Below are 25601 nucleotides of genomic sequence, written 5' to 3' on the forward strand. Positions count from 1 at the left end.
GGTTAAGAGTTAATGTTTAGATGTATGGTCAATAATTGACTCTTCTTAACTACATTCCCTATTCTATATCCTCCAGGTTTTCTAGTGGTCTCACGAAAAATGTACAAAAAGTGATTTTGATAAAAGTGTTGCATAGATTAGTAGGATAAGAGGTTGTAGAAATAAACATTTTTTAATACACTTCTTGTCAATGTAGTTATATAAACAATTGAGAGCTAAGTAAAGGCACTACACTTAACAGGAAGGTAATTCATCTCCACGCATCATGGTTAACGTGATATTTAAAAATTTTCACCATGTCCACACTGCCCTCAGCACATTAAATTCCCATAATTTACTCTTAAGTACTGTTTCTTTTCTGTTTTTGTGGGCTTCTGGTTACTCCTTTTCCAATTCTCTTTGTCATCTTTAAAGATTGATGTTTCAATGAATAAGAGTGAGTTACAAGATATTCTTGACCAACAGACCAAAACGATGAATTGGGAGAAATGACCCTGTCCACTGGCCTCCACTGATCTTATCTAGCTTGTCTTTTTCCTTTGGAGCTATATAAAGATGCAAACAAAACACCAATAAATGATGTACAAATAGTCATAGTGCATATTGAACCTCTATAAATCCCTCTAAAATATTGGTAGTCTATGATTATTTTTTATATTATCAGACAATCTCAAAGGTTTAAGAATGACAGAAATTGGTTTGGTGGGGATTTTGTGTAGATTTTATTTAGTAATTTATTAAAAAAAAAACCAATTAAGAATCGAAATTTGAGAATCGGGAATGGATTTTTTAACATTTGCAATCTGAATGAAGATTAGAAGATTGACAGGAGTTGATAATCAAATCTGCGGTGATCACTGCAACATTAATGTCAGCAGTACACAAATTGCCATTCTCTAAAATGTGTTTTTCCTTACTTTTTGTTTTAAAGACTGTAAATAGATAATCTAATTTACAAATAATCATATTTTGTAAATAATATTGTGCTTGCAGTTAAGTACTTTTTATATTTACGTTCAAGCAGTGCTAAGAGTTTGTTGAAAATATTAGTGGACAACGGCTGATCTCAGCATTATAAAAATTACTGATTACTAAACCGAGTTTTTGTTGTACTTTATTCATGAAACATCTAAAATTATAATCCAATATACAAATTATCGTACTTTTGTTAATAGTATTTTGCTTGCATTAATATTCTCTATATTTCAAGTGCATACATTACCGCGAGTCTGCTGAGTCTATTCGTGGATGACCTCTGATATTGTTGTACACTGTTTAACCCTTTCTGGGCCAGGCGGCAATATATTGCCGCCATAGATCGTGTCTGAAAAGCGCCAGGCGGCAATATATTGCCGCCTTGATATTCGTCGTTTTCTTAAATAAATACGACGTCAAATGATTAAAGTTTTATGTTTTTTTTATTCCCTGGTTAATTTTTATTTTGGAGGTCTATGCATTTTTATTTCGTAATTGTCACGTGACATTATCAGGTGACTCGATCTATTGTTGTTAATTCTTTATGCTTATGCTTTATGTGTAATCGTACTATTGTATGCTGGATTCTTCTTCATTATTTTATTTTGTGGTTGTAAATATTAGTAGTGTTACCTGCTTAGCTATTGTGTGTAGTAGTTACAATGACTGACAATTTGCGATCTCACGGGAGTGAAATTGTAAGTAGCATATTTGTAAATAGAAAAAGTGTAAATAAATTTCAAATGAAATTGTGTAAATATTTCTTGGTAAATAGTGTTTTTAACTGTATTGAAACTGTTTATGGATCCTACAATCATCTGTTTACCGGTACATCCATAATGTGAATATTTATTTTAAGTTTCTTGCAGTGTAAGTGTCAGTTGCGTTATCACTTGTTGCGAATTACAATTATGCGTATTTTTACAAAATGTGTCATAAAAAATTTATTTATGAGAGAAATAACTCAACATTTTGTATGGTTGTTTCTTTATAAATGTACAATATAATAACATAGCTTCCCACAGTAAAATTATTTTTCCTTTTTTAGTTAGTTACAAAAAAAATTAAAAAAAAAAACATTTTATGTAATCCATTAAAACATTATTTTTTTTTAATTTTAAATTACTTAAAACTACATCTATATACTTTTTTGTTGATAGTATATATCTATACGAGTAATTTGGTGCAACTTTTAGGTCATTCTCTAATGTTTATGAAAAGTTATAAATTTTAATCTAAGAGACTGCAAAATCGCCAATTTTAGCCTGGCACTTTTGACTAGTCACAAGGGGATATGATATATGAAAAAATTTTGCAACATCTCATATTTGGTCCTGGCCCTGAAAGGGTTAAAAACTGTAGATAGATAGATAACCTAATTAACAAGTTATCGTGCTTCTGTCATTTATAATTTACTTGCATATTGCATGTTTATGTTTGCAATACCATGTGTCTGTTGCATATATACATATTTGAGGTGTGATCAAAAAGTTCCAGGACTTTTTATATACTATGGGAATGCAATGTCTCACAGCGATGCGGTTGGCAGCATTGTATTCCCTGACTCAACAGTAACACAGCTGTGTTTGCAGATCAATCATAACATCACTGAAAGTAACATTAGCACAGTTTGTTTGAGATTAGCTTTATAGAGTTTGGCTATTTTTTTGTTTAATGAAAATGAATGTGAAAGAAGAGCAACCTGTTTGTGTGAAGTTTTGTGTGCAACTAAACAAAACGTTTTCTGAAACGTTTTTGATGTTACAAGAGGCTTTTGGTTAAGAATGTCTAAGCCGATCATGCTGCCATCAGTAGTTCAAGAGGTTTAAAGATGGGCCGAACATCCACAGACGACGATGCTCGTTCCGGACGCCCTTCAACGTCAATCAATGATTACAATGTTGCTAAAGTGAACGCTCTCGTACGATCAGACCGTCGACTAACAATCCGTGAAATGGCAGAAGAGTGTAACATTTCATTTGGTTCATGTCAGGAAATTTTAACTGAAAAACTTCAAATGGGTCATGTTGCAGCAAAGTTTGTGCCAAAACTGTTGACTGAAGACCAAAAACAACAACGAATTCATGTTTCTGAGGAACTTCTTCAAAAGGCAAATGACGACGAAAGCTTCTTGGATCATGTCATTACGGGAGACAAGACATGGGTTTTGGTTACGATGTGGAAACAAAAGCCCAATCATCACAATGGACATCAAAAGGCTCTCCAAGACCCAAGAAAGCACATCAAGTCAAATCAAATGTGAAGGTCATGCTTACGGTTTTCTTTGACTGTAAAGATGTCGTCTACTATGAATTCCTTCCACAAGGTCAAACAATTAATCGTTTTGTTTATCTCGAAACCCTCAGAAAATTGTATAATGCTGTGAGAAGAAAGAGACCTGAGCTGTGGTAAAGTGGTGATTGGGTCCTTCACCATGACAATGCTCCTGTTCACTCTGCATTAGTTATCCGTGACTTTTGTGTAAAAAACGCAATGACTGTCATTCCTCAGCCCCCCTACTCACCTGACCTGGCTCCAGCAGACTTTTTTCTCTTCCCGAAGCTCAAGAGACCCCTGAAAGGACGAAGATTTCAAACAGTTGACGAAATTAAAGAAAAAACGACGGAGCTGCTAAACACCTTTACAAAAGAAGAGTTCTCTGGGGCCTTTGATCAGTGGAAACACCAGTGGGAAAAGTGTGTAGCTTCCCAAGGGGAATACTTTGAAGGAGGCCAATTTGAATAACCTGTATGTTGTATGAATAAATGTATAAAAATTCAGTCCTGGAACTTTTTGACCACACCTCATATATACACACACACACATATATATATATATATATATATATATATATATATATATATATATATATATATATATATATTTAACAAGTGAAAATCACTTTCAGCAAGATCAAGGCTGTAGGGGAGATAAGGAAAATCTTCCCAGTTGAACGAGTTCAAGAGTTCTTGCGTACAGTTTGACGTGTGAGGTAGGACATTGTCATGGCACAATTTTGGATGACAATTTTCCTTGGCAGTGTGGAGATGTTCCCGTTTTAACGGCTGGACGCTGACTGAGGTACACAGCATGAGCACACCAACCAATATATACACGATTGGCGTGCGCCTTGTGGCTTCAGGTGGGAAAGTTCTTTACTTTCTGAACAGCCCACATAGTTTAAGACACAACGATAATCTTTGTAAAAATGTCAACCTCCTAGGTCCTAGGTCATATTGATAACAAGCTAACCTGGGACTCATGTCAACCAAATTTCCACAAAGCTTTCCAGAATAGTCTCTTTTAATAAAACGTACATTCTGTATACATCTGAATTATCAAAGAAATGCTTACTTTGCCTATTTCTAGTCAACACTCAGATATGGTCTCGTACTTTTATAGCAAACCATAAACTCAAAACTTCTACTATTATTTTCTAAAAAATATACTGTATGGAATAACTCTGAGTTAATATAAATATGTGCATGACTAGAACATCTTTTTCTTTTAGAAAATATTTACCGAGGGGATGTTGGCGTGTTATCACAAGCTTAGTTCCTGCAACTCCTTTATCAACTGATCTTCCTTTTTCATCTTCTCAATTTGGTTAATTTCTAATACTTTTCCATTTGCTTTCTGTTCTTTCAGTCTTGATATCTCCAACAATTTCTAGAAAAAGGAAACAAAAATTCTAAATATTTAGAAATAACACAAAATAAATATAGAAAAACTGTATCAAATGCAAGCTAAATGACAGATCATTTCCAAAAATGAATAGATTAATCTAATTTCAATGCTCTATGAAATCACTTTAGTAAAAACAAACAAAAAAATCTAAAAAACACTTGTCTTTTTATCTACAATGATCCGTGGGGCAGAACAGTCTTTAAAGTATTATGTTTATTCGAATTTGCTTTAAATTAAATTATAAATTTTCTTGGACCTAATTTTTTTATCCATTGATAATACCACCAAAAATGGACCCTTAAAACAATGATTAGGTATAAGATACTGTCAAAATTAAGCTACAATTTTATAACATACAATATCTTCATAGGTAACTTATGGCAGATATAGTATTATCAACTAATGTATAATGGTTTTTGTAAACTTAAACATCTGTAGTATATACCTATTGACACATTGACACTAACTTTGAACACAAAATGAAGGAAAATTTTAGAAAGTAAACATTAAAACAGGATTATTAAAAAAAACTTACACTTTTTAGTTTCTTGATTTTTTTCAGTTTCTCTGGATCATCCGTAGTGATTTCCTCCGAGAGGATAGAAGGTCTAAAAGGTGCTGGTACACCGTTGGTTGTAATCTCTCCATTTTCCACTGCCTGTTGTCTGGCAGCCTTCTTAGCTTCTCGCTTCTTTTTCAGTTTCAGAGCAGCTTTTGAAGGATTTGCTAGAAAAAAGCGTTTATAGATATCAGTTTTGGGTTCACTAATATTTTATCATTATTGTCTACTAAGATTCCAGTTCACTCAAAACATTGTTTACACAGTTATAATTTTGAGATATTCAGACCCATTGCATCAAGCAATCAGTTAATTGTGATGTAAGTTTTTCATTATTAACCCTTTGAGTGCCATGCAAAGTGGTGGAGGTCATGCAGCCAGTGCCAATCATTTGTTACAGGCCATTCCCCTCAGTGCCAAGCACTATTTTTATATTACTGCAGTATTTTACTAAAAAATTAACACCTTTCTTAAAAATTAACATAATGGGACACTTTTTGCTTTATTATTTAGGACAAGATACAGGACCATAAATTTAAAAAAAATATTTATATATGTGTAAACAAAAATACAAAAACAAAAAAACACATTTTTTTTGTTTAAGATACAAAAAGTATTTATTTATTTTTGTTTTATTAGTGTTATGTGCCAATTTTATGTTTCCCATGTTAGTTGGAATAAATGTACCAAGTTTCACAAAAATACATTTATATATAACTGAGTTTTGAATTTTGTTATATATTGCCGCAAAATGCTGAAAACCTGCACCAACATGCACGCTTACTCTTGTTCATGTAAAATATATTTTACTAGTTTTAAGAAATAAAATCAAGGTAGATTATACAACTGTTATTTATTTACTATGAACAGACTTAAATTAATTACTTTGGGCTTATTTCATTAGGCCTATTATACTAAATCCTTCAGATGAAATAACTGAGTGAGTGTTTTAATCATATAGGCTAAGAATTAATTAATGTATTTTAATGTATTTTCACGGTCAGATTCCGTTATATGCGCTCAACGCTTAAACTTTTTTCAATGAACTTAGAACATAATAAAACGATGTAGTTGAGTAACAGAACTAACATTCCATCAATCAACAAGCATTTCCAGGTATTGCAATCGGTATTGTTGTCGCTGTTATCTTATCTTTCTCGAGAATCCCGATTACGGTAGGCCGCACGGCATCACATAATTATTTAAGTTTTTTTGCACGGTACATAATTGACTTTCCATTACAATTCAATTTATATTTCTGATCAGCCCCTCTAGAATTTGATATTTTACTGATAGGTACTATCTCGAAGGATTTTTTTCTTTCGTTGACATCAGCGCGGGGCAGCACCGTGCTGCCGAAGCCCGCGCTGATGGCCGGAGGCACTCGCATTTTGGGTGGCAGAGTGTGATCAAGAATAAAAACAAGTTTTGTGTGTTTTTTTCAATAAAGAGTTTAGTTTTTGTTTGGTAATGTTTACTTTTGTTGAATTTTTGTGTTTGGAGAAATGTAGGGGTGTGGTCGATATAATACGTAAGTACCCTTTTTTCTTAGCTAGTAACCAATTGTAATTCATTAGAATCATTAGTAAATGAAAAATTAGCGTTGGGGGCATAATGTTAGTTCTGTTACTCAACTACATCGTTTTATAACGTTCTAAGTTCATTGAAAAAAGTTTAAGCGTTGGGGCATATAACGGAATCTGACCTATTTTCGCTTAAGGGCGATCTGTTCCTTTTACTCATTTCGGCAAACTATACCTTATTCAATAATGAAATTGAACTGAAGTAATAAAAGTAGGAAACTTTTAAAACACCAAAATGTCAAAACAGCCACACTAGACAGCTAGCAGAAACAACTGAACGTAAACAAAACGACTGCAGCATGACAACAGGTGGTTCGCGCCACAGCCTTCTAGATATCAGCTACATAAAAATATTGTATACTATATAAAAAAAACTATCACTATGTGAATTATGTCGTACATTTCTTGGGCTTTAATTTGATACGTTTTACAATATCATACGTCAATATTTAGCAACAGGATGACCAATATTGGAAAGGCCGATCTAGTCGGCCCTTTGCAATTTTCGTCAATACCATCGGGCCGATTAAATCGGCCCTTGGCACTATGCGGAAACGTTGCTAGGCCGATTAAATCGGCCCTTGGCACTCAAAGGGTTAAATAAAATAGACAAAGCCAAAATAAGAACAAACATCTTTCTTTACAATCCACACATATTACTTTTCAGTTTCCACTCACTCTACCAAAGGAATTCTGAAGATAGGATATAGTATAGAATTTCAATTTGATTTTATATTTTTGGTATTTGAAAAGAATTTTCATGCAAACAGTATATGCAATTATTTAACACTTTAATTACAACAAACATACATTTAATTGAAAAAAATCACTAAAGCATTGAATGAAACATTATTTCGATTTCTAGGTTATTTATAATTACCTAATTTTTTAGGTAATTATAATCTCACGAGCCCTGACTTCTTTAAATTATTGGTGGGGCTGCTCACCATATAAAAGATCATGTAACTAAACAAATCTGGGCCTTTCCCTAAAAAATTATTCTAAAAATAGATTTTCCAAAACAGTATTATCTGTGTTTCCTAAAACTAAATACAATTAGACTAAGATTATTGTAACATAACTCTTACAAAATTTTCTAATTTCAATATATTACAAAGTTTATATTGGTATACAACTTTTAATAATACCAATATTATGAATAATTATTTACAAAACCGAAAGCCTGTATGAAACATGTTAATTTAAAGCTCCAGCATTTGCAAATACGATATTTCCCTCTATCACTGCAGTTTTATTAACAAAAACTAGAAATTAATTAATTTTCAAGCCAGATACCCCATGAGATTCGAACACATACTATTTAATCTGAACTTAACATTCACAGTTCACATTTCTCTTCCATATAGCACACAACTTATATGAACTGTAACACAAGCAGTTGGGAACGGAACAACAAAAGAACAAAATTAAAGTGAATTTTAAAGATTATTACTTATCTAGTTACAAAGTTAATTCTGATTGGTTTAGTATTACCGAACACTTTTGATAAATTATATGTACATAACTTACAAGCTGTTTCACTGACAGATGAAGGAACATCTTCATCATCGTGCAATTTGAAATTGATCTCTTTGCCTCTTGCAGAGGGTGGTCTATAAGCTTGTTTTGAGGCTGAAAAAATAAATCAAATTAATATTTCAACTGAGACCACTTATCTTCACCAACCTAAAGAAAAGTAATTTATTCTTGAATGGTAAATTCAGTGAAGGTAAACATTTAATGAAGTCTACACATATATTTCTACTCTTCCTCTCAATTGGATAAGTCTTTCTATCCATGTATGTATTAAAAATGTATTACATTTATGTACTAAAATCTGGATCTTTGCTCGACACATACTTAACCTGTTACAAATTCAATTCTGATTCTGATGCCAATAGCAAAATTTAGTCTTGATTCTGAATTTGATACTCATTTTTTATATAAATAATGACTAAACTGCAACTAAAGCATTTAGATAGAGTAGGAACAGCAGGCTTAACTTTACCAGACTATAAGTATACTCCTGTTCTTCATTATAAAAACGATAAAAAGAACGAACTCAATGAAGAAGAAGAAGAATATCCTTCCGATCTTATAAAGGTAAGTCTAATCTTCCTATAATATCTCAATTCTCATGTTTGAACCTAGCTTTTTAACCTCTTTAAACATAAATAGTAACTAAGAATGTACAAAATACTAATGGTTTTGTATGTACCACTAACCCTTTGCACACCATAGACAGATATAGCCTATTAGTAAACTCTGAACTAAACACCAAATACAATTAATTATACATGAAACAATAAATAGTGTCTCATGGTGTTTTTGCAGTTCACTGAATTAACTTATTCATAGCAGGGCCAAGCTCTGTGCTTTTCACAGTAACCTGAGAAGTATTTTTTAGATGACTTTTTTTCATACATTACGCAGCATGGGGTGTTGGAGGTCCTTGGTGGTCTCATGTTGCACACAAATGAGGTCTGCTTGTCTTTCTTGTGTGTTGTAGAGAGCCATAACCAAACATATTCCTTGTCAGCCAGTGGTGTGTGTTACTAATTGACCTATTATCACAACTGTGTCTATGACAAGTTGTTGTTGTTCGTTGTTTGATAGTGTTTTGTTCATGTTAAATATTTTATCTTGAGTCATAGTAAATTATAGTTGTGTGAATACAAAATTGTAATAAGACAAAATATTAAACAAAACAAAAAACAGAGTAATTATATGTATTTATATAATTTTTCAGTTTAAGTATATTGCAACATGCATTTGAATTCAGATCAAATGGTCAGTTTTTTTTAATAATTGTTTTTAGATATTTGTCACTAAAACAACTAATTCTAATTAAAATGTATCATTTTATATTTTTTGGTAGAGGGAAGGGAGTTTGCCTTTTGAAGTACTATTATATAACTTAATAAAAACATGATTACTCGACTAACACAACATGTTTTAATGTACATTCAAAAGGTGACACAATGCACGATATTACAGTTTTGCCAAGGTCATTGTTTCTAAACATAAAATGGTCAGATAAACATAAAGGGAACCAAAGCCTCCATCCCTCTCTAACCCACACCAACCGATGTGTAGAATTCTATTGAGCTTTCCCACTTGGCATTGCTCTCTAAGCTATACAGTTATGAAACGTTTGATTGTTTGGTACCAGGCTGGATACCGCTTGGCCAGATTGACATGTTTTATTGTATATTAACTTTTATAAATTTTTTATTCATAAAGCTAGACTAGTTATATTTTTTATTAATCGTTCTAAAATATTCAGAAAAGAAACAAAAATTCAAGATGACGTCTGCACAAAAATATTATGTGCACTGTCTTTTGGGATTGGAAAGGTGTTTTGCTGATTTTCTCCCAAGACGTCAAACCATTAATACGGCAAGGCAAGGTATTGCAAAACCTTAAGAAAACTAAGGGGGCAATTCAAAACAAACAGAGAGGAATGCTCAGTAATGGAATTGAGTTGCTCTATGACAATGCTCGGCCCCATACCGCTGGTGACACTCAAACAATGTTTCGACAATTTCGTTGGGAGCAGTTCGAACATCCACCCTACAGCCCGGACTTGGCACCGTCTGACTACCACTAGTTCCTGCACATGAAGCGAGAGCTAGGCGGCCAACGTTTTGAAACCGACGATGAAGTGAAAACTGCAATTAAGTCGTGGCTACATTCGTTGGCAGTAACCTTCTATGAAGAGAGTATAGACAAATTGATCACCCACTACGACAAGTGTTTGAACATCGGTGGAAACTATGTTGGAAAAATAGTTTAAGGTTTGGGTTTTCATGTAGAAATAAAACTGTGTTGAAAATTGTTTACTTGTTTTTTTTTAAACAGTACTTATTTTCTAAACACGCCTCAAGTGCAATGAAAGCCCACCTAATGCACGTTATGCTAAGATTCTTTTACCTTGAGGTTGGCTAGGCTGGATACCCTCCACACTCTTGGTAGTGATGGCAGGCGTACGGAAAACCCCAGAGGGAAAGTTCTGCCACAACACTTCCCACAGCTCCTCCTGCTTGTTCCAAGGGCGTTCATACAGAAGGGCTCCCGTGTAGTGCCAAATCTTGAATCTGATAAAGCACCAATTCATTAACAGTGTTTCTCGCCGCAAGTTCACCAACAAACATTTATAAAAATCGTAACACTGATAAAAGTCCAATAAAGTACATAAGTATTTAATAAAGGATGAGTTATTTTACCTGAAGTTAGGGCTCAGAAGCCCTCTCTAACAATTAACACATAAGAGCTGTAAGTGAGTTTTATATACTGTAAATAATTATTGAAGAATAGAATTATCAGAAGGAGAATTTTCAAAGAAAAGTTGACATTTTAGGTTATCCTTCCCTTGCTACATCGACTAGTCATCAATCCCTTTTTTTTTTTTTTTGTGGGGCTCCGACTCCTGTTTTTATTGTAAATAATTTTACAGTCATAAATAACTGGGAGTTCGTAATTGCATTAATACAAATGTTTTATTAAAATTGTTACTAATAACTTGGCTCCTTCACCTCAGTGCTGCCAACCTAAGGACTGGGACTCCACCTTCACAAATCACTGCTTGAATAAAGTACAATGGTAATAAGTCTAAATTTTCTCATTGTAGGTACTTTTTTATTCTCAAATACAGTTAGTGATTGTAATAGAAGTGTATATTATAGAGTTGTTACATATACATATAGCAACTAACCCATTTCCCATCCTGAGTCTGGGTGCAGTCGTCGCTGTCATGAAGTGTTCCCCATCTGGTGACCTAGAACAAGACAATGCTGGAGAGTGAGTTTTAATGTTTACACATTATCAGCGTCCTACTTAGTATAATTCTCTACAATTAATATAATATACATTTTTTTATTTCCATATTATTCATTTCACAAATCTATGAAAATTTGATGGAAATGTATTGAACTTTACATTTACTAAATGAATGAAATTTTCTAATAGTAAATTAAGTACTTGAAGCCAACATACCAGTGTAATAATGTTGTGTCCGGAGACTCCAATTTGCTGATCAGTTTCCGACTAGTGACATCCCACACTTCGACTTGTCCACTAAGGTTGCCAAAACCTCCCAGCAACAAAATTACAACCAACGTCAAGGAATAGAAACTTCCTTTTTGGTCAAATATGTCATAAGTATTTGAGATCAGCCTAAATATTTCAATCATATGCCATTGTCACTTCTAATCTACAAGTAGTTATGAGGAAGTATGTTTATTAGTGCTAAAGATATCCATGCTTGTTTATAATCATTTCAAGGATAAAGTATAAATATTAAATCGGTTTAATAGTATGGCAGGCAGTATGGATGAAGTGGGTTTAGATGTGTGTGTGTGTGTGTGTGTGCGCGCGCGCGTGTGTGCGTGTGTGTGCGCGCGCGTGTGTGTGTGCGTGTGCGTGTGTGTGTGTTATATAAAAGATTTGTTTTTACTGACCTACTAAAAACCACAAATGATAGATAGACATGAAATTTGGTAAAGACTTTTATCTTGTACCCTAGAGGCACACTAAGGAAGGATTTTTCTCTCCAGTCTGAAAATAAATCAAAAGAAACTATAAATAATATAAATCTTGCACTGTGAAAATTCCCGAAAAAAACAAACAGAAAGTTAAAATGAAAGCAACAAAACACAAACATCATAGAACTAATGTAAACTGCTGCTGTTTGTAAGTGAGCATAATAAAATTAAATACAACATACTCAAAAACAGATCTTATCAATGTGTTATTAATTTTTTAATAACTGCCACTGCATTAACCGTCATGTAGTGGCATGTGTCATTAAAATATTAATGTTTCTCAGAGTAAAAATAATGTTGAGTTTAGTCTCAAAAGAAAAATGTTATGCTACTTTACTCCCTCAATTCATAGAGTAATGTCTTATTAACCCTACAGTTGGCTTGAAACGAATTTTCATCGCCAAAACTTTTATATTCAAGTCTGTCATACGAGGGCTGTTTTTTAAGTAAGGGCCGTTCTCCCGTACACGGTAGTAGTTCGCGTTCCTGCCGTAACGAGCGTGCGCCCCGCCATCCGGCATTCCTAGCAAACAACTTCATGTCAGTTGCAGCTCTGTAGCTAACCTGTATGCATTACTGTGGATCTTTAAAATGTTTAAGATTATCGAATCACCCGCCGCGTGTGAGATTCGGTCAGTGATACGATTTTTGACTGCAAGAAACATGTCGGCTGCTGACATTCACCGTCAGCTTTGTGAGGTGTATGGTGCCAAGGCAATGAGTGAAGGTAAAGTGCGGAAATGGGTCCGAGAATTTAAAGATGTCCGCGAAAATGTCCACGATGAAGATCGTTCAGGCCGGCCATCTGTGATCACGGGAGATTTGGTTACTGCAGTTGACGCAAAAATTCATGAGGACCGACGGTTCACAATAACCAGTCTCTCTATGGAATTTCCTCAAGTGTCTAGGTCAGTACTGTACAAAATTGTGTCAGAAAACCTAAACTTTAAAAAATTGTGCTCAAGATGGGTACCCAAACTCCTCACTGAGGATCACAAAAAAAAGAGATTAAGCAGTTCTTTGACTTTCTTGACCCGCTACGACGAGGAAGGAGACGACATGTTGAGTCGAATTGTCACAGGAGATGAAACATGGGTATCCCATATCACTCCTGAATCAAAGCAACAGTCCTTGGAATGGCGGCACACAACATCTCCAGTCAAAGTCAAAGCCAAGCAAACGCTGTCGCGGCGCAAAGTTATGGCAACTGTGTTCTGGGACAGGCGCGGTGTTTTGCTAGTGGACTTTATGCCGCGAGGAATGACGATTAACTCAGAAGCCTACTGCGCAACCCTGGCCAGTCTCCGACGCGCCATTCAGAACAAAAGACGCGGCATGCTGACAAAGGGAATTCTGCTCCTCCACGACAATGCAAGGCCTCACACCGCTGCTCGGACACAGGAAATGATCGACTCTTTTGGCTGGGAAGTTTTGAATCATCCGCCGTACAGCCCCGACCTTGCTCCGAGCGATTTCCACCTTTTTCGGTACTTGAAAAATCATCTTGGTGGGAAGCGCTACAATGACGACGAAGAAGTCAAGACGGCCGTGAACTCCTGGTTGTCAGAGCAGGCGGCAAATTTCTTTGAAGAGGGATTTCAAAACTTAGTTTTAAGATATGATAAGTGCCTTAACAAACAAGGCAACTATGTAGAAAAATAAAAGAAAGTATGTAGATTCTGAAAATAAATGTATTTTGAAAAAAATAATTGTTGCTAATTTTTTAAAAAATAACAGCCCTTACTTAAAAAACAGCCCTTGTATTTTAAAGTAGAGAATCTATATTAAACACAAAAGAGAATGTGAAAGGATATTGTTGCCATGAGGATTGTAGTAGATGCTGTTCCTGGAGCCAGATCCAAGATTGAAGACAGGTTCACACTTAAGGTTATACAGAGTGGCCTTGGCTGGCATGAAACCATAGACCACACAGAACTCTGTACCCAGAGGACTCCATGACACTGCATAGATAGGCCCTTCCTTACCTGAAACCGATCTTAGCAATAATATTGTGTGACTTGTCTATTTTAACCTGAGGATCTATTTAGTCTGCTGATAACCATTCCAAAGTTTAAAAATAAAATTAAAATAGCCTGCCTTTATCTTCACTAAAAGTAACAATAATCTGTTGAAAATGTATACATGTGACTAATGTTAAAAATAATAATTTTAGGATTTGTTGTGATTTGCTGTACATTAAGAATGATGTTTGCATATTTTAATGGTTTTATGACTGTCCTTTATTGCAAATAGTGAGGTTTTAATATCCCAGATTTTAAATGTTCCCAGCTCATGCGATAAAACTCAATACTGTTTATTCTGGCTGAGATTTTTGCATTTGTTTTTTTTTTTTATTAAGGCCGTGCGACATTTAAATATTACAGATAACTGAATACAGAACTGAAAAAATTGGGTTCCTATATTATATTTTTGTTTCAAAGACCACAAACGTTATGGCAATAAAAGTGTAGAGTTATGAAAAAATTTAGACAAAACTGGTCACATGGTAATAATTTGTATTTTGTTTCATGTTCACTTCTATTCAGCCAAAGTGTCAACCTCAAAACAATTAGAATTTTTTTTTAATTTGTAATTTCTTTAACTGAATAATGATTTTATCCGCAAGTGTGAGAAAGCTGAAATTGCACAACTTTTTTTCAAGATTAATACCAGGTAATGCTCACTTACTATTGTGTCCGACATCCGATAATCACAAATACAAGAATAAATAATTTTCTTTCTCACATAAGTGTGGGTACAACTTCTCTTCAAAGTGTTGACACACGGATGAATTGGAGTCAATTTAGTGTTTGCTAAACAGTAGTCAAAATGCAATACAGCTTACAACTGTAACAGCTAGTTTCTTTATTAAATATACATTTAGAAATGTATTGTAAGATACAAATAAAACCTGTAAATGTGATGAGGTGTACTGACCAAGAACGACCATGGCTGTGTCTCCTTTGACGGAGACAAAAAGTAGAGACTGCTTGCCATAATAGGATGATCCGGTTTTGTCAACCTCCATACTTGCCATCACCAAAGCGCCAGTGCCCTTGCGATTCCACCACATCTCCACTTTGTCAGACTGTCAACACAATACCATAAACATATAGGCTGTTCTCTATTAACCAACGTTTTCATAACTAATTATAAATTTACTTAGTTACGTCACATTTCATAATAACAAATAAATATTCTAAAAACAACCTGAACATTAAATAATAAATAACTTTTTTTATAAATATATGAAAATATATATTACATTATAATTTTCAACATTGAAAATATCATTCCTCTAATATTTGGTATTATACAATAATATCCAATAACATTACCTTGAAGATGGAACTTATATTGGTTACATAACTTGTAAACATCACTTTAAAATAACAAACAAACCGATAATTATACTTTTAATTTTGTGAAGTGTTTCTATAGCATGAGCATGAGGAGTTGTTTGTTATTTTACATAAAAGTGATGTAAGTGATATTTACAATAACATTATGTTTTGTTTTGTCACATTTTACTTAATGCAAAAAAGATAACATATATTAGTTGCATAAAAACTATAAAGCTAGAAAATGAACTTTTGTCCACTTGAATTGTGACAATTTTTATTTTAATAGTTCTAATTTATAAGATCACTTGAATCTTTTTTGGATTTACTTCAGTCTGAACTTTAAATTAATCAGGGTGACCACTCAAAACCTCTTTTTAGATTCCCGGTTTTCTCCTGGTTTTCCCGATCGAAAATGTCCAATTATCTAGTCTATTTTTAAACCAAATAGACAACTATAGTATTATATTTAACCCTTACGCCAAGTGCAACAATGACATTTATTTTCACAACTATTGTAGCATAATGTGAACAATAAAGTAATTTTACTTATGAGAACTGTCGCAAGTACTTGCTACAGTTGTATCGCTGGTTGTTCCGGGAGTCAATACGAAGCCTGTTTACACACAATAGTGATGTCTCGGCAATGTTTATAATTAATACATATGGGGAACACTCGACACTAGCAATGGCAGACGTGAACAGCAGGGCAGTACCACACGATGGTGCTTATCCGCCGCCAATTCTAATTAAATGTTTCTCCTGCCATTCATTCCTCAGCTCAGTCTGTCATTGCTGTGCAACAGGACGCAAACGCCCTTTTCCCGACGCTACTTGTTGTAACTAACCCACTACTTTTTTTTCTCCATAAGGTATCTTATTAAGCTTTGTATACATCCAACTGACATTCTGGTGTACTCAAAACCCGGGCTGCACCTCTTATAAAAGTCAAGTTATTCAACCAACCGAACTCAGAAGCCTGTTTATAACACTGCACATTTTAGGCCTGTGCTATCTATCTAATACACGTCTTTCCAAAACACTATTTTCTCTAAAGAATAAGAGTTGTACAACTTTGTCCAGAGACCCCACTTCGGTGTCTGAATAATACTTAAGTACAAAAAACCCGTTTGTATCGCGGTTGTTGCCGCTCTGCCATGTTACCGCTTAAAGCGTACCACTCGTTTAGTAACGAAGTCAGAAACAATCAGTAGGCAGATTTTAATTGTCCAATGCATTGTTACGTTTGGGGTGGGACCAGAGGCTTGCCACGGCACAGGAATAGAAGTAATCAAGATAAACTTAATTTTATAAGTTCTTGGAGACGAAAAAAACTATTTTTGAAATTTTCCCGGTTCTCAGAAAAATTCCTGGCTTATTCCTGGTTTTCCCGGTCGTATGGCCACTCTGTTAATTACTTAAACATAATATGAAGATTATTTTCAATGTGGACAACATATATATATAGTACAAAATATATGTTCGAAACTTAAATAAATATAAAAGATAACTTCCCAAACTGTTCAATGTATTTTATTTACAAAGGCTGCACTGATAATACTATTATTCCTAAAACAGAGAAAATTAAAATCATTTGAAGCTGGATAAAAAATATCTACATTTCTCCCTAGCATGCAATTATCTTTAAAAATATTTATGTTAATTTGTTCAGTTATATTTAAAATAGATTTTTGTAGTTATTATAGGAAGTAAAATCATGAAAACGGGTTTTTAAGACAATATTTTCTACAAATAAATATGCATAACAAAGCAAAACGTGGCATTAGCCAATTCATTAAAAACTACCATAATTTAAAAAACATTTAATCCTTATTAGTCATCCTACAGTATTTGTAAACTATGTTCACATTTAATATATAACATACAATTTGACAACTCAAACAAGAAATTACACTGCCATTGTCCTCCCCCCCCCCCCCACAAGTAAAAAGCCTCTTAAAAAACACCAACGTTCAGCTCAAATGGCATTCAATTTCAATGAAAACTAGTTTTTGAATCGATAGGTGGCTGAGAAAAACAAATGGAATGCACCAGTTGTATGGCTTTCAGTTAACATTCTAATGCATTTCACCACCAGTTTAACAAACTACAGTTCCCTATCGAGGGCAAAAACTTTAAGTGAGATTTGTCATGTATGGAATCTATACCCCATGAATTTACCCTAATACAGGTGACAAGAGTTAATTTAGTCACATTGCAATTAAAGAAATCCGATACACAGTTCTCTGTTTCGACAAATGTTAGCTGGAACCATTGCTTGACATAGCATATTCATAGCAACAGTTCCACATCTGGAACAGATTGGCATTTCTCCATACTACATTAATAGAGTCAACTTTGAATCACACCACACATTGTAGCAGTCAGGCACTTTCAATGCTTTTAAACTATCTAATAATGAGATTCCTAGCTTACATGTGGTTTCCCGGTCAGCAGGGAACCACCATAATTTAAAATGGTCAGATGGCCACTAATATACATAATTTTTGTAAATTAAACAATCTTTTTACAAGGTATCATTAATAGTAAAAACTTCATGTATTTTCCTAATAATGTAAAAAATTCATGTATTTTCCTAATAACCCATTAGTGAGAAAAAAAACTCTTAAGTTATTTACCTGAAAAAATGTTTTACTGGCAACAGGTGTATCAAACTTAGGGTACTGGAACAGCTTGATGAAAGAGGGCTGACCTGGCTTGCCTGGAAACAAAGTATGCAATAATAAACATAGTAATTTGTTTACAATACATTAATACCTATTGAACTGATTAGAACGTATTTTACATTATTATTAAATGTATAGATACACAGTTTTTAATAATAGCTTTGTTATACAAGATATAGTCGAAAAATTCCTGAAATTTATGAATTACAATTTACTGGAAATAAGTTGTGTGTTTTTTTTTTATTTTCCTTCAAAATACTTTTTTTGTAGCATTCATACACTTTTTCCATCTTTCATACAACTAAAAACTTTTTTAATCCATTTTTTGAAAGCTACTTCAGATAGATATAACATTTTCCATCACTTCATCTGATTCGGCATGTTTTCTTTCAGTTTCTTTTTTACAATGCTGATACAACAAAGAACTCGTATGCATAGCTTATTTAGGCAAAGAATATAGTCATTTGATTCTTGAACTTATATAATAAATATTATGATACAAGGGGTATTAGAAAAATAAGGTTCCCTATGTCGCCGAGACAGAATGCGATATGTTGGGAGAAATCTGGCAACACTGTCTTACACATCAGCTGTCCCTCTCTCTATCCATACCACTCGCGGCTCGCTTCGTCCAACAGTGCCGGCCTAGCTGCCTTCGAAGATGGAGCTCACTGTCGTTGTTACCGCCAGATGCGAAATTCGTGCTGTGATACGTTTTTTAAATGCAAAACAGATTTCAGCTATTGAAATTCATCGTCAGTTAATCAAAGTTTATGGGGAAAACTGCATATCTGTTCAACACGTTCGGAAATGGTATAGAGAATTCAGTGAAGGCCGCATGGAAATTCACGATGAAAACCGAAGTGTACGGCCTTCAGTTTCAGATGGAGTTGTTGAAAAAGTTGAGACAATATTGCTTGAAGATCGGAGAATCACCATTCACAGGAACAACAGTAAACTCTGACAGATATTGTGACACATTAAGAAAACTGAGCCGCGCGATCCAGAACCGCCGGAGAGGAAGATTGTCCAGTGGTGTGAGGCTTCTCCATGACAACGCTCGACCTCATGTCTCATGTCAAACTCAAGAACTGCTCACAAATTTTGGCTGGACTATTATGCCCCATCCCCCCTACAGCCCAGACCTAGTCCCAAGTGATTATCACTTATTCCCAAAATTAAAGGAATACTTGGGTGGCCAACGCTTCAGTACCGATGATGAAGTCAAGGAAGGGTTACTCAAAGGATTGGCGGCAGAATTCTACACAAGGGGATAGAAAAGTTGGAGCATCGTCCACAAAAGTGTTTGGACAGAAACGGTGATTATGTGGAAAAATAGCTTAACTTTTAAGTTTTAAATTGATGTATAACACTAAGTAGAAATATAGAGCTGTCTATTTTAAAAAATCATGGGAACCTTATTTTTCTAATACCCCTCGTACTACAAATGGAACTAAGACTGAAAACTACAACCTCAAAAACTGGTAATATGGTAATTGATTGGAGTACAGACTTTTTATGTTCTTTCAACATGGTATTTGGTATTGTAAATAAATTTATTACAGAATGAATAAAAAATAAATAAAATGAATAAATTATTTCCCAAACATATTGTACGCACTTCTGTCGATTTTCTTTATTATTTTACAATAAAATACTTTTGTTTTTGAAACATTTTGTGTAATTATGTATCCCTGTCGATATTAACATATTATGTCAAGTTTTTGAGATTGTATATAAGTATAAATTTAAATACTTTGGTAAAGATAGCTAAAAATGTAATAAATATACCAGTATGAGTTACTACAACACAATAAAATAAGGTGTATAAAAAAAAATGAATGCGACAAAGTAACATTGAAAAATGTACATTTTCAGGTACAGCAAACATGATTTCTAATTTTAATTTAATTTCCCCCAAAATTAATAGTCTGTAAGAATACTAAAATTAAGTGTCACAATACACGCTGTATTTTCAGAATTTTTGAATAAGGGCTAGGAAAGAAATAAGAATTTCAATTTAAGTAATTTGTTTTTAATTTCCAACTGAACTTAATTTATTTTGAATTGAACAAACAAAATAAGTCCATTTTAAATCTTTTATGGATGTCAGATATGGACAGAGTTTTATGAGACACAATGGGTGAACTTACCTGGAACATAACAGAGTAAATGAAAGGGAGCATTGCCTTGCGAGAGACTGACGCTCACCACCTTCTGACCCTGTAACTTGTGGGCTGGCTTTTCGAATTGTGCTCCTGCATAACAGGCTACTTCGTTGTTCACGTTGTGTATACACACCGACTCGTCGAAGCTCCACTGTGGTTCCCTGGACAGTTCAACATTATTTTATACCCTTTGTTGGGTCACAAGGGTTGATTAGATCAGCATTGATATCTGATGTATAAAACCCAACATGGTGGGATCTAATTAATTCTTACACAGTGCATTTATTTTTCTATGCAAAATATACAAAAACTAGCATGTTCAATGACATTTTAAAAATGTTAGGCAAGGATTCTGTTTAATATTGAATTAATGAAGAATGTTATACAATGCAGCTGAGCATAATCGTGTTAACAATTGCAATTTATAACAACAGTATGGAGACAATTATTATTAAATAGTTTTGTTAACAATCATTAGCAGATTATTATCTGATGTAGATTTCTGGTAGTAATTTAATCGACTATTTTAGTGCCAGATACCAACGTTGTAGAATTAACAACTCGGTAAATATCTGCAATTTTTAAACATTTTAGAAAAACTAAATTCCAACATTGTTATTTATAAATATTTAAAATACAATGTGTTTTTTGCACTGATTGTAAAAATATGAAAAGTACTATTTGTTTTTAGCCCTGTTTGTTGTAACACATAACATACACTTGTTACATTCATAACATACTTTGTTACACTGTTAGATGCAAACACACAATACTGTAGTAAAAATATTTAACTATGTAGTATTTACAGAAGTTTTTGGAGTTTGCTACAAAATACAAAAGTTTCACTAGGCAGAAATAATTAGTTTGTCAGGAAATATATGTGTTTAACCGTTCGCTATTGTCATGTTAAATATGAATTTGCACAATTGACAAGCCAAGATCATTTATAACATTTTACATTTACGTCATTTAATCGTTTTGTACAAATACTGATGCATATTTGTAAAATGCTTACCCCCTAAGAAGTAAAACAACTCTCAGAAGGAAGGTTAATTAAACAAAATTTTAAGTAGTTTAACATAAACATACAGGCAACAACTATGTTTAGTTATACTTTGTGTACAAAAAGTGTAAATACTAATCAATCAATGAACTTTAACCCTTTGAGTGCTGCAGCGTTTTGCTATATGGTATGCATAAAATGCCGAGCGAAAATGCCCGATTCTGCAAGGATCTGGTTAAAAATTCAAATTTATTTATTGGTATAATTCTTGGGTTTTTGTTTTTTTTTAGATAAATATATTTTCTTTATACATATAATACATTTATCACTTATTTAACGTTTTAATACAAATAAAAAAAAATCATTATCAAAAACTTTATGAGCAAAAACATTTAGTTTTTTAATTTGACACAACTTAGTGTTATTGAAATATTTTATTTTTTCACTTTTAGTTATTCTATCTTATACTCAATTTAAATCTTTACTAAAAGACATATAAATTTTTTTTATACTAATAAATAAAGTTTGGAAAATAAATATGAAAACACAAAACTAGACATTTTCTAACCTAAACTAACAGTCTGTGTATTGTCTACACTGATAATGCTTAAATCTAATGCCTGCAATACTAGGTCTTCATTGTCAGCAATGATTTTACGACTCATTGTTTATAAATATCACTGAATAAACACAAAAACTATACAAACGTATTTAGTAAAGTACTAGATGCTTACGATCGCCGTAACTCGCGGCCGTCATTGTTCTACTTACACACAGACTAGAACAACATACACAAACAAAATAATTTGAAGATACTAATACTACAAACCCATTTACACTTAAAAACTTTCAATATCATTTGTGAAATAAACAGCAGCGCAAACAAAACATGTGCCGGCTCGTCCTCGTAGTGGCCGATTCTAAACGCGACTGACGTGCACTTTAGAACCGCCGTAAAAATCTAACCAAAATGCAACAAAACGTACATCAAAAGTTACGTTGAAGCCTTTGGAATGCGTATGTATAGTCAATGAGCCAATTTAAATAGATACTATATAAAATATAAGCGTTACTGCAGGAGTCGCTAACAGCGATTCTGGCATTTCTTGCATATAATGCGGGATCGCTGACAGCGATGCTCCGGCACTCAAAGGGTTAATATTACTCATAAATAATATTTTTTATAGTTCTGTATTTATTTATAAAGCGAATGTTCTGTGTCTATTTGCGGCAGGAGCTGATAAGCAATCAAATAAATGTTTGCTAATTTTTAAATTCTTCACAACTTGTGTAGTTGCATAAATACTTCCTATACCTATGAATTATATGTACTTTTATATTGTTGGATTGTGTTATGTATATTATTATACTACTATGCTATTACTATACTAAACTGCACATAAAGTAGCTATGGTCGGAAGGGTTAATTCCATGTGAATGTTGAGTTTAGCTCTAATTCATCTTCCTCTTAGTGCAGCATATGGAATCTGATGGTGTTACCAACGAACTATACTAATGGAACGCGCTCTGGGCCGGAGAAACCGAGCCGAAATCCTGGGCTGCGTTCCGAGTCTGCAGGCGCTGGAAATGGGCAAGAACTCACTCCGCCCTGCTTTTTACCGTGGATTTGAATTTTTATTAAAAAAAAACAGATTTTTGTACAATATCAAAATAACTGAGATTTTGACTTGGTATTTTACTTATAAAGTTGGAAACGAAGATGTCTGTAAGATTAAAATATTTCCCAGGTGAAAAAACAACATTTTTATTGACAGTATTTTATTTCAAAGTAAACTACATAAAATTTACAAACATGACATACTTAATCTACGTGTTAGAAAATAAAATTATTTTTACAAATTTTGCCTTATTCCTAAGTTGGATGTTTTTGTAATGTCAAAAGTTTTTTGTTTTGCCATGTGATGAAATATTATTTAAAAACATTAGTTTAATCACAGTTTTAATTAAAAATAACCAGTGGCTTCCAGTGAATTCTTCATAAGTTAAGTGCCCCTTGAAAACACTACCAGTAAACTGGTTATAAACTCTCAATGTCAATTCAGAAGTGGTTGCATTTGTTAGAGATAACTTGAACAAATAACAATCTTTTACAATTTTCAATACATCATTACTTGATGTAATTAATTTACCCTTAGATTTGAAATCAATAAAAAGTTAATGTGTTCTAAGATCAGAATCATTGGCATGGAGTACAGAACTACAATCGTTATATTTAATAAATTCTTCATTACGTCTTACAATGACGCCACAAATATAGTATAAAATTTCATCCTTAAAACTAGAACTATCATAATTTTCCATGATATACATGGCACTCTCACTTTCATCATCCAAAGACAAATCCAAATCACACTTATCAGCATTAGGTAGCTCAATGGATGCCTTCTTTCTGACAATAAACCTCCTTCGTTTCTCCAGTGGCTGTTGTATTTGAGATGGAAAATAAAAAATTGTTGGAACTGCTTCATTTTTGAGACATTTTCTTAGTGTGTTAGGCTAAATTAAATGGTAATCATGTTCTGTAAAATGTTTACTGCAAAAAATAATATGTTTTATTGGCTTAACATTTTTTCTATTTGTCGCAGTAATCCACTTTTTTTAGTAAATTGTCATCATGGAAAGCCAAAACAAACAAATTAACAAATAATAAAATACAGGTAGCTGAAAATTACAAAGATTCCATAATTATAGAGTAGAGTAGGTCAGTAGATACTGTTTTTAGCACTGATTTATAAGTTTATGCATTTATAAGTGCTATAACGACCAACATTGATATCTTGGATCAATGCGGATACAATAATTGAGTGATAAGTATGTTTTATTGATATATAATTATTGTTCATGATTAAAAACGACAGCTTATTAAAGTACTCATTAACAGTCGTACCGCACTTTTAATTATTTGAATAACCCAGTTAATAATTTGGCATTACAGAACAATATTGGTGAAAATTACTATTTAAGAAGTTGCAAATAAATATTGACATGGTTAATATAGTAAGAACTTACTTGTGACAAGAAATGCGGCTGCCTTTAGTCCATCTGGACGTGCAGTTGTACGCAGAGCAACTCTTCACCATGTCACGAAATAACAAACGTTACTAACATTGCCAAATAAAAGGAAAACAAACTAGTTGAGTTGCTCAGATCAGACGTCTTGACAGAATAAACAGGAAGAGTTGCCAACAATGCAAATAACAACAGTGATTTGTGTTTCGCCATGAAAAGGCGTGATGCCGTATCGTCCCGTTGATCGCCGCTCAATTCGGCGAGTTCTTGCCCACTTTAAGCGCCTGCAAGTCCATGGATACACCAGTAACGCACAGCTGTGTGCGACCGGAAAACACAACATGTGGCTTATGGGCAGTGCGCGTTCCAGTAGTTTAGTTCGTTGGGTGTTACAGACTTGACTCCTGAAATCTGAAGTCTTGTTCGTCTGAAGATATAAAAATGTTGGTATCGAAGAAGCTCATAATTAACTTGTTACATTATTTTGACATCAGAGATACCTAGACCACAAGATATAGTGTAATATAAATGAAGAGTGTATTCTCATTGTTTCATCAGGTACACAATTGAGTAACGTAAATTGGAGCTTAACTCAACATTGACATGATATACCAAACTATGTCACAGTTCTTGGTACGTGTTACTGGGCGGTTGAGTAATTCTATTGGTGATTATTTTGTTTGAATCATATACTCAAGTAGAAAAAATCCTATTAAGATTCAAAATTCAAGAATAGAAAATCAACTTTTTTATATTCAGAATCGGATTAAAAATTTCTGGATTTTCCCATTACTAGTTCAAAATAAACGTTTCTTTTCAGATATTCAATACTATTTGAGAGGTATAATTTACTATTACGGTAAAACAAAAAATTAAAGAGAGATGTTTTCTATAAATATTCAGAAATTAAACGTTTTACTTGAAAAATGTTAACAGCTGATTAATAATTATTACAGAGGAACTTTTTAGTCAAGGTAGAAATCCTCTAATGTATTATGTAATTAAGTGGTGAATCATTTGAACTT

General features: G+C 33.4%; 1 protein-coding gene across 1 annotated transcript in view; it reads right to left on the bottom strand.

Moving 5' to 3' along the window:
- Window positions 1-25601, bottom strand: part of LOC124359847 (eukaryotic translation initiation factor 2A-like) — a 40446-nt gene that overhangs the window by 3940 nt on the left and 10905 nt on the right. The window contains exons 5-14 of the mRNA XM_046812932.1: window positions 20529-20704; window positions 18328-18410; window positions 15285-15435; window positions 14162-14332; window positions 11800-11911; window positions 11519-11581; window positions 10738-10901; window positions 8335-8436; window positions 5198-5388; window positions 4498-4644 (exon numbers count right to left, since the gene is read on the bottom strand). Coding sequence (XP_046668888.1) covers window positions 4519-4644; window positions 5198-5388; window positions 8335-8436; window positions 10738-10901; window positions 11519-11581; window positions 11800-11911; window positions 14162-14332; window positions 15285-15435; window positions 18328-18410; window positions 20529-20704 — 1339 coding nt within the window. The 3' untranslated portion in view covers window positions 4498-4518. The remainder of the gene's footprint in view (window positions 1-4497; window positions 4645-5197; window positions 5389-8334; window positions 8437-10737; window positions 10902-11518; window positions 11582-11799; window positions 11912-14161; window positions 14333-15284; window positions 15436-18327; window positions 18411-20528; window positions 20705-25601) is intronic.

This window comes from Homalodisca vitripennis, chromosome 4 (assembly GCF_021130785.1).
Source record: "Homalodisca vitripennis isolate AUS2020 chromosome 4, UT_GWSS_2.1, whole genome shotgun sequence".
In the NCBI taxonomy this organism is placed as follows: Eukaryota; Metazoa; Arthropoda; class Insecta; order Hemiptera; family Cicadellidae; genus Homalodisca; species Homalodisca vitripennis.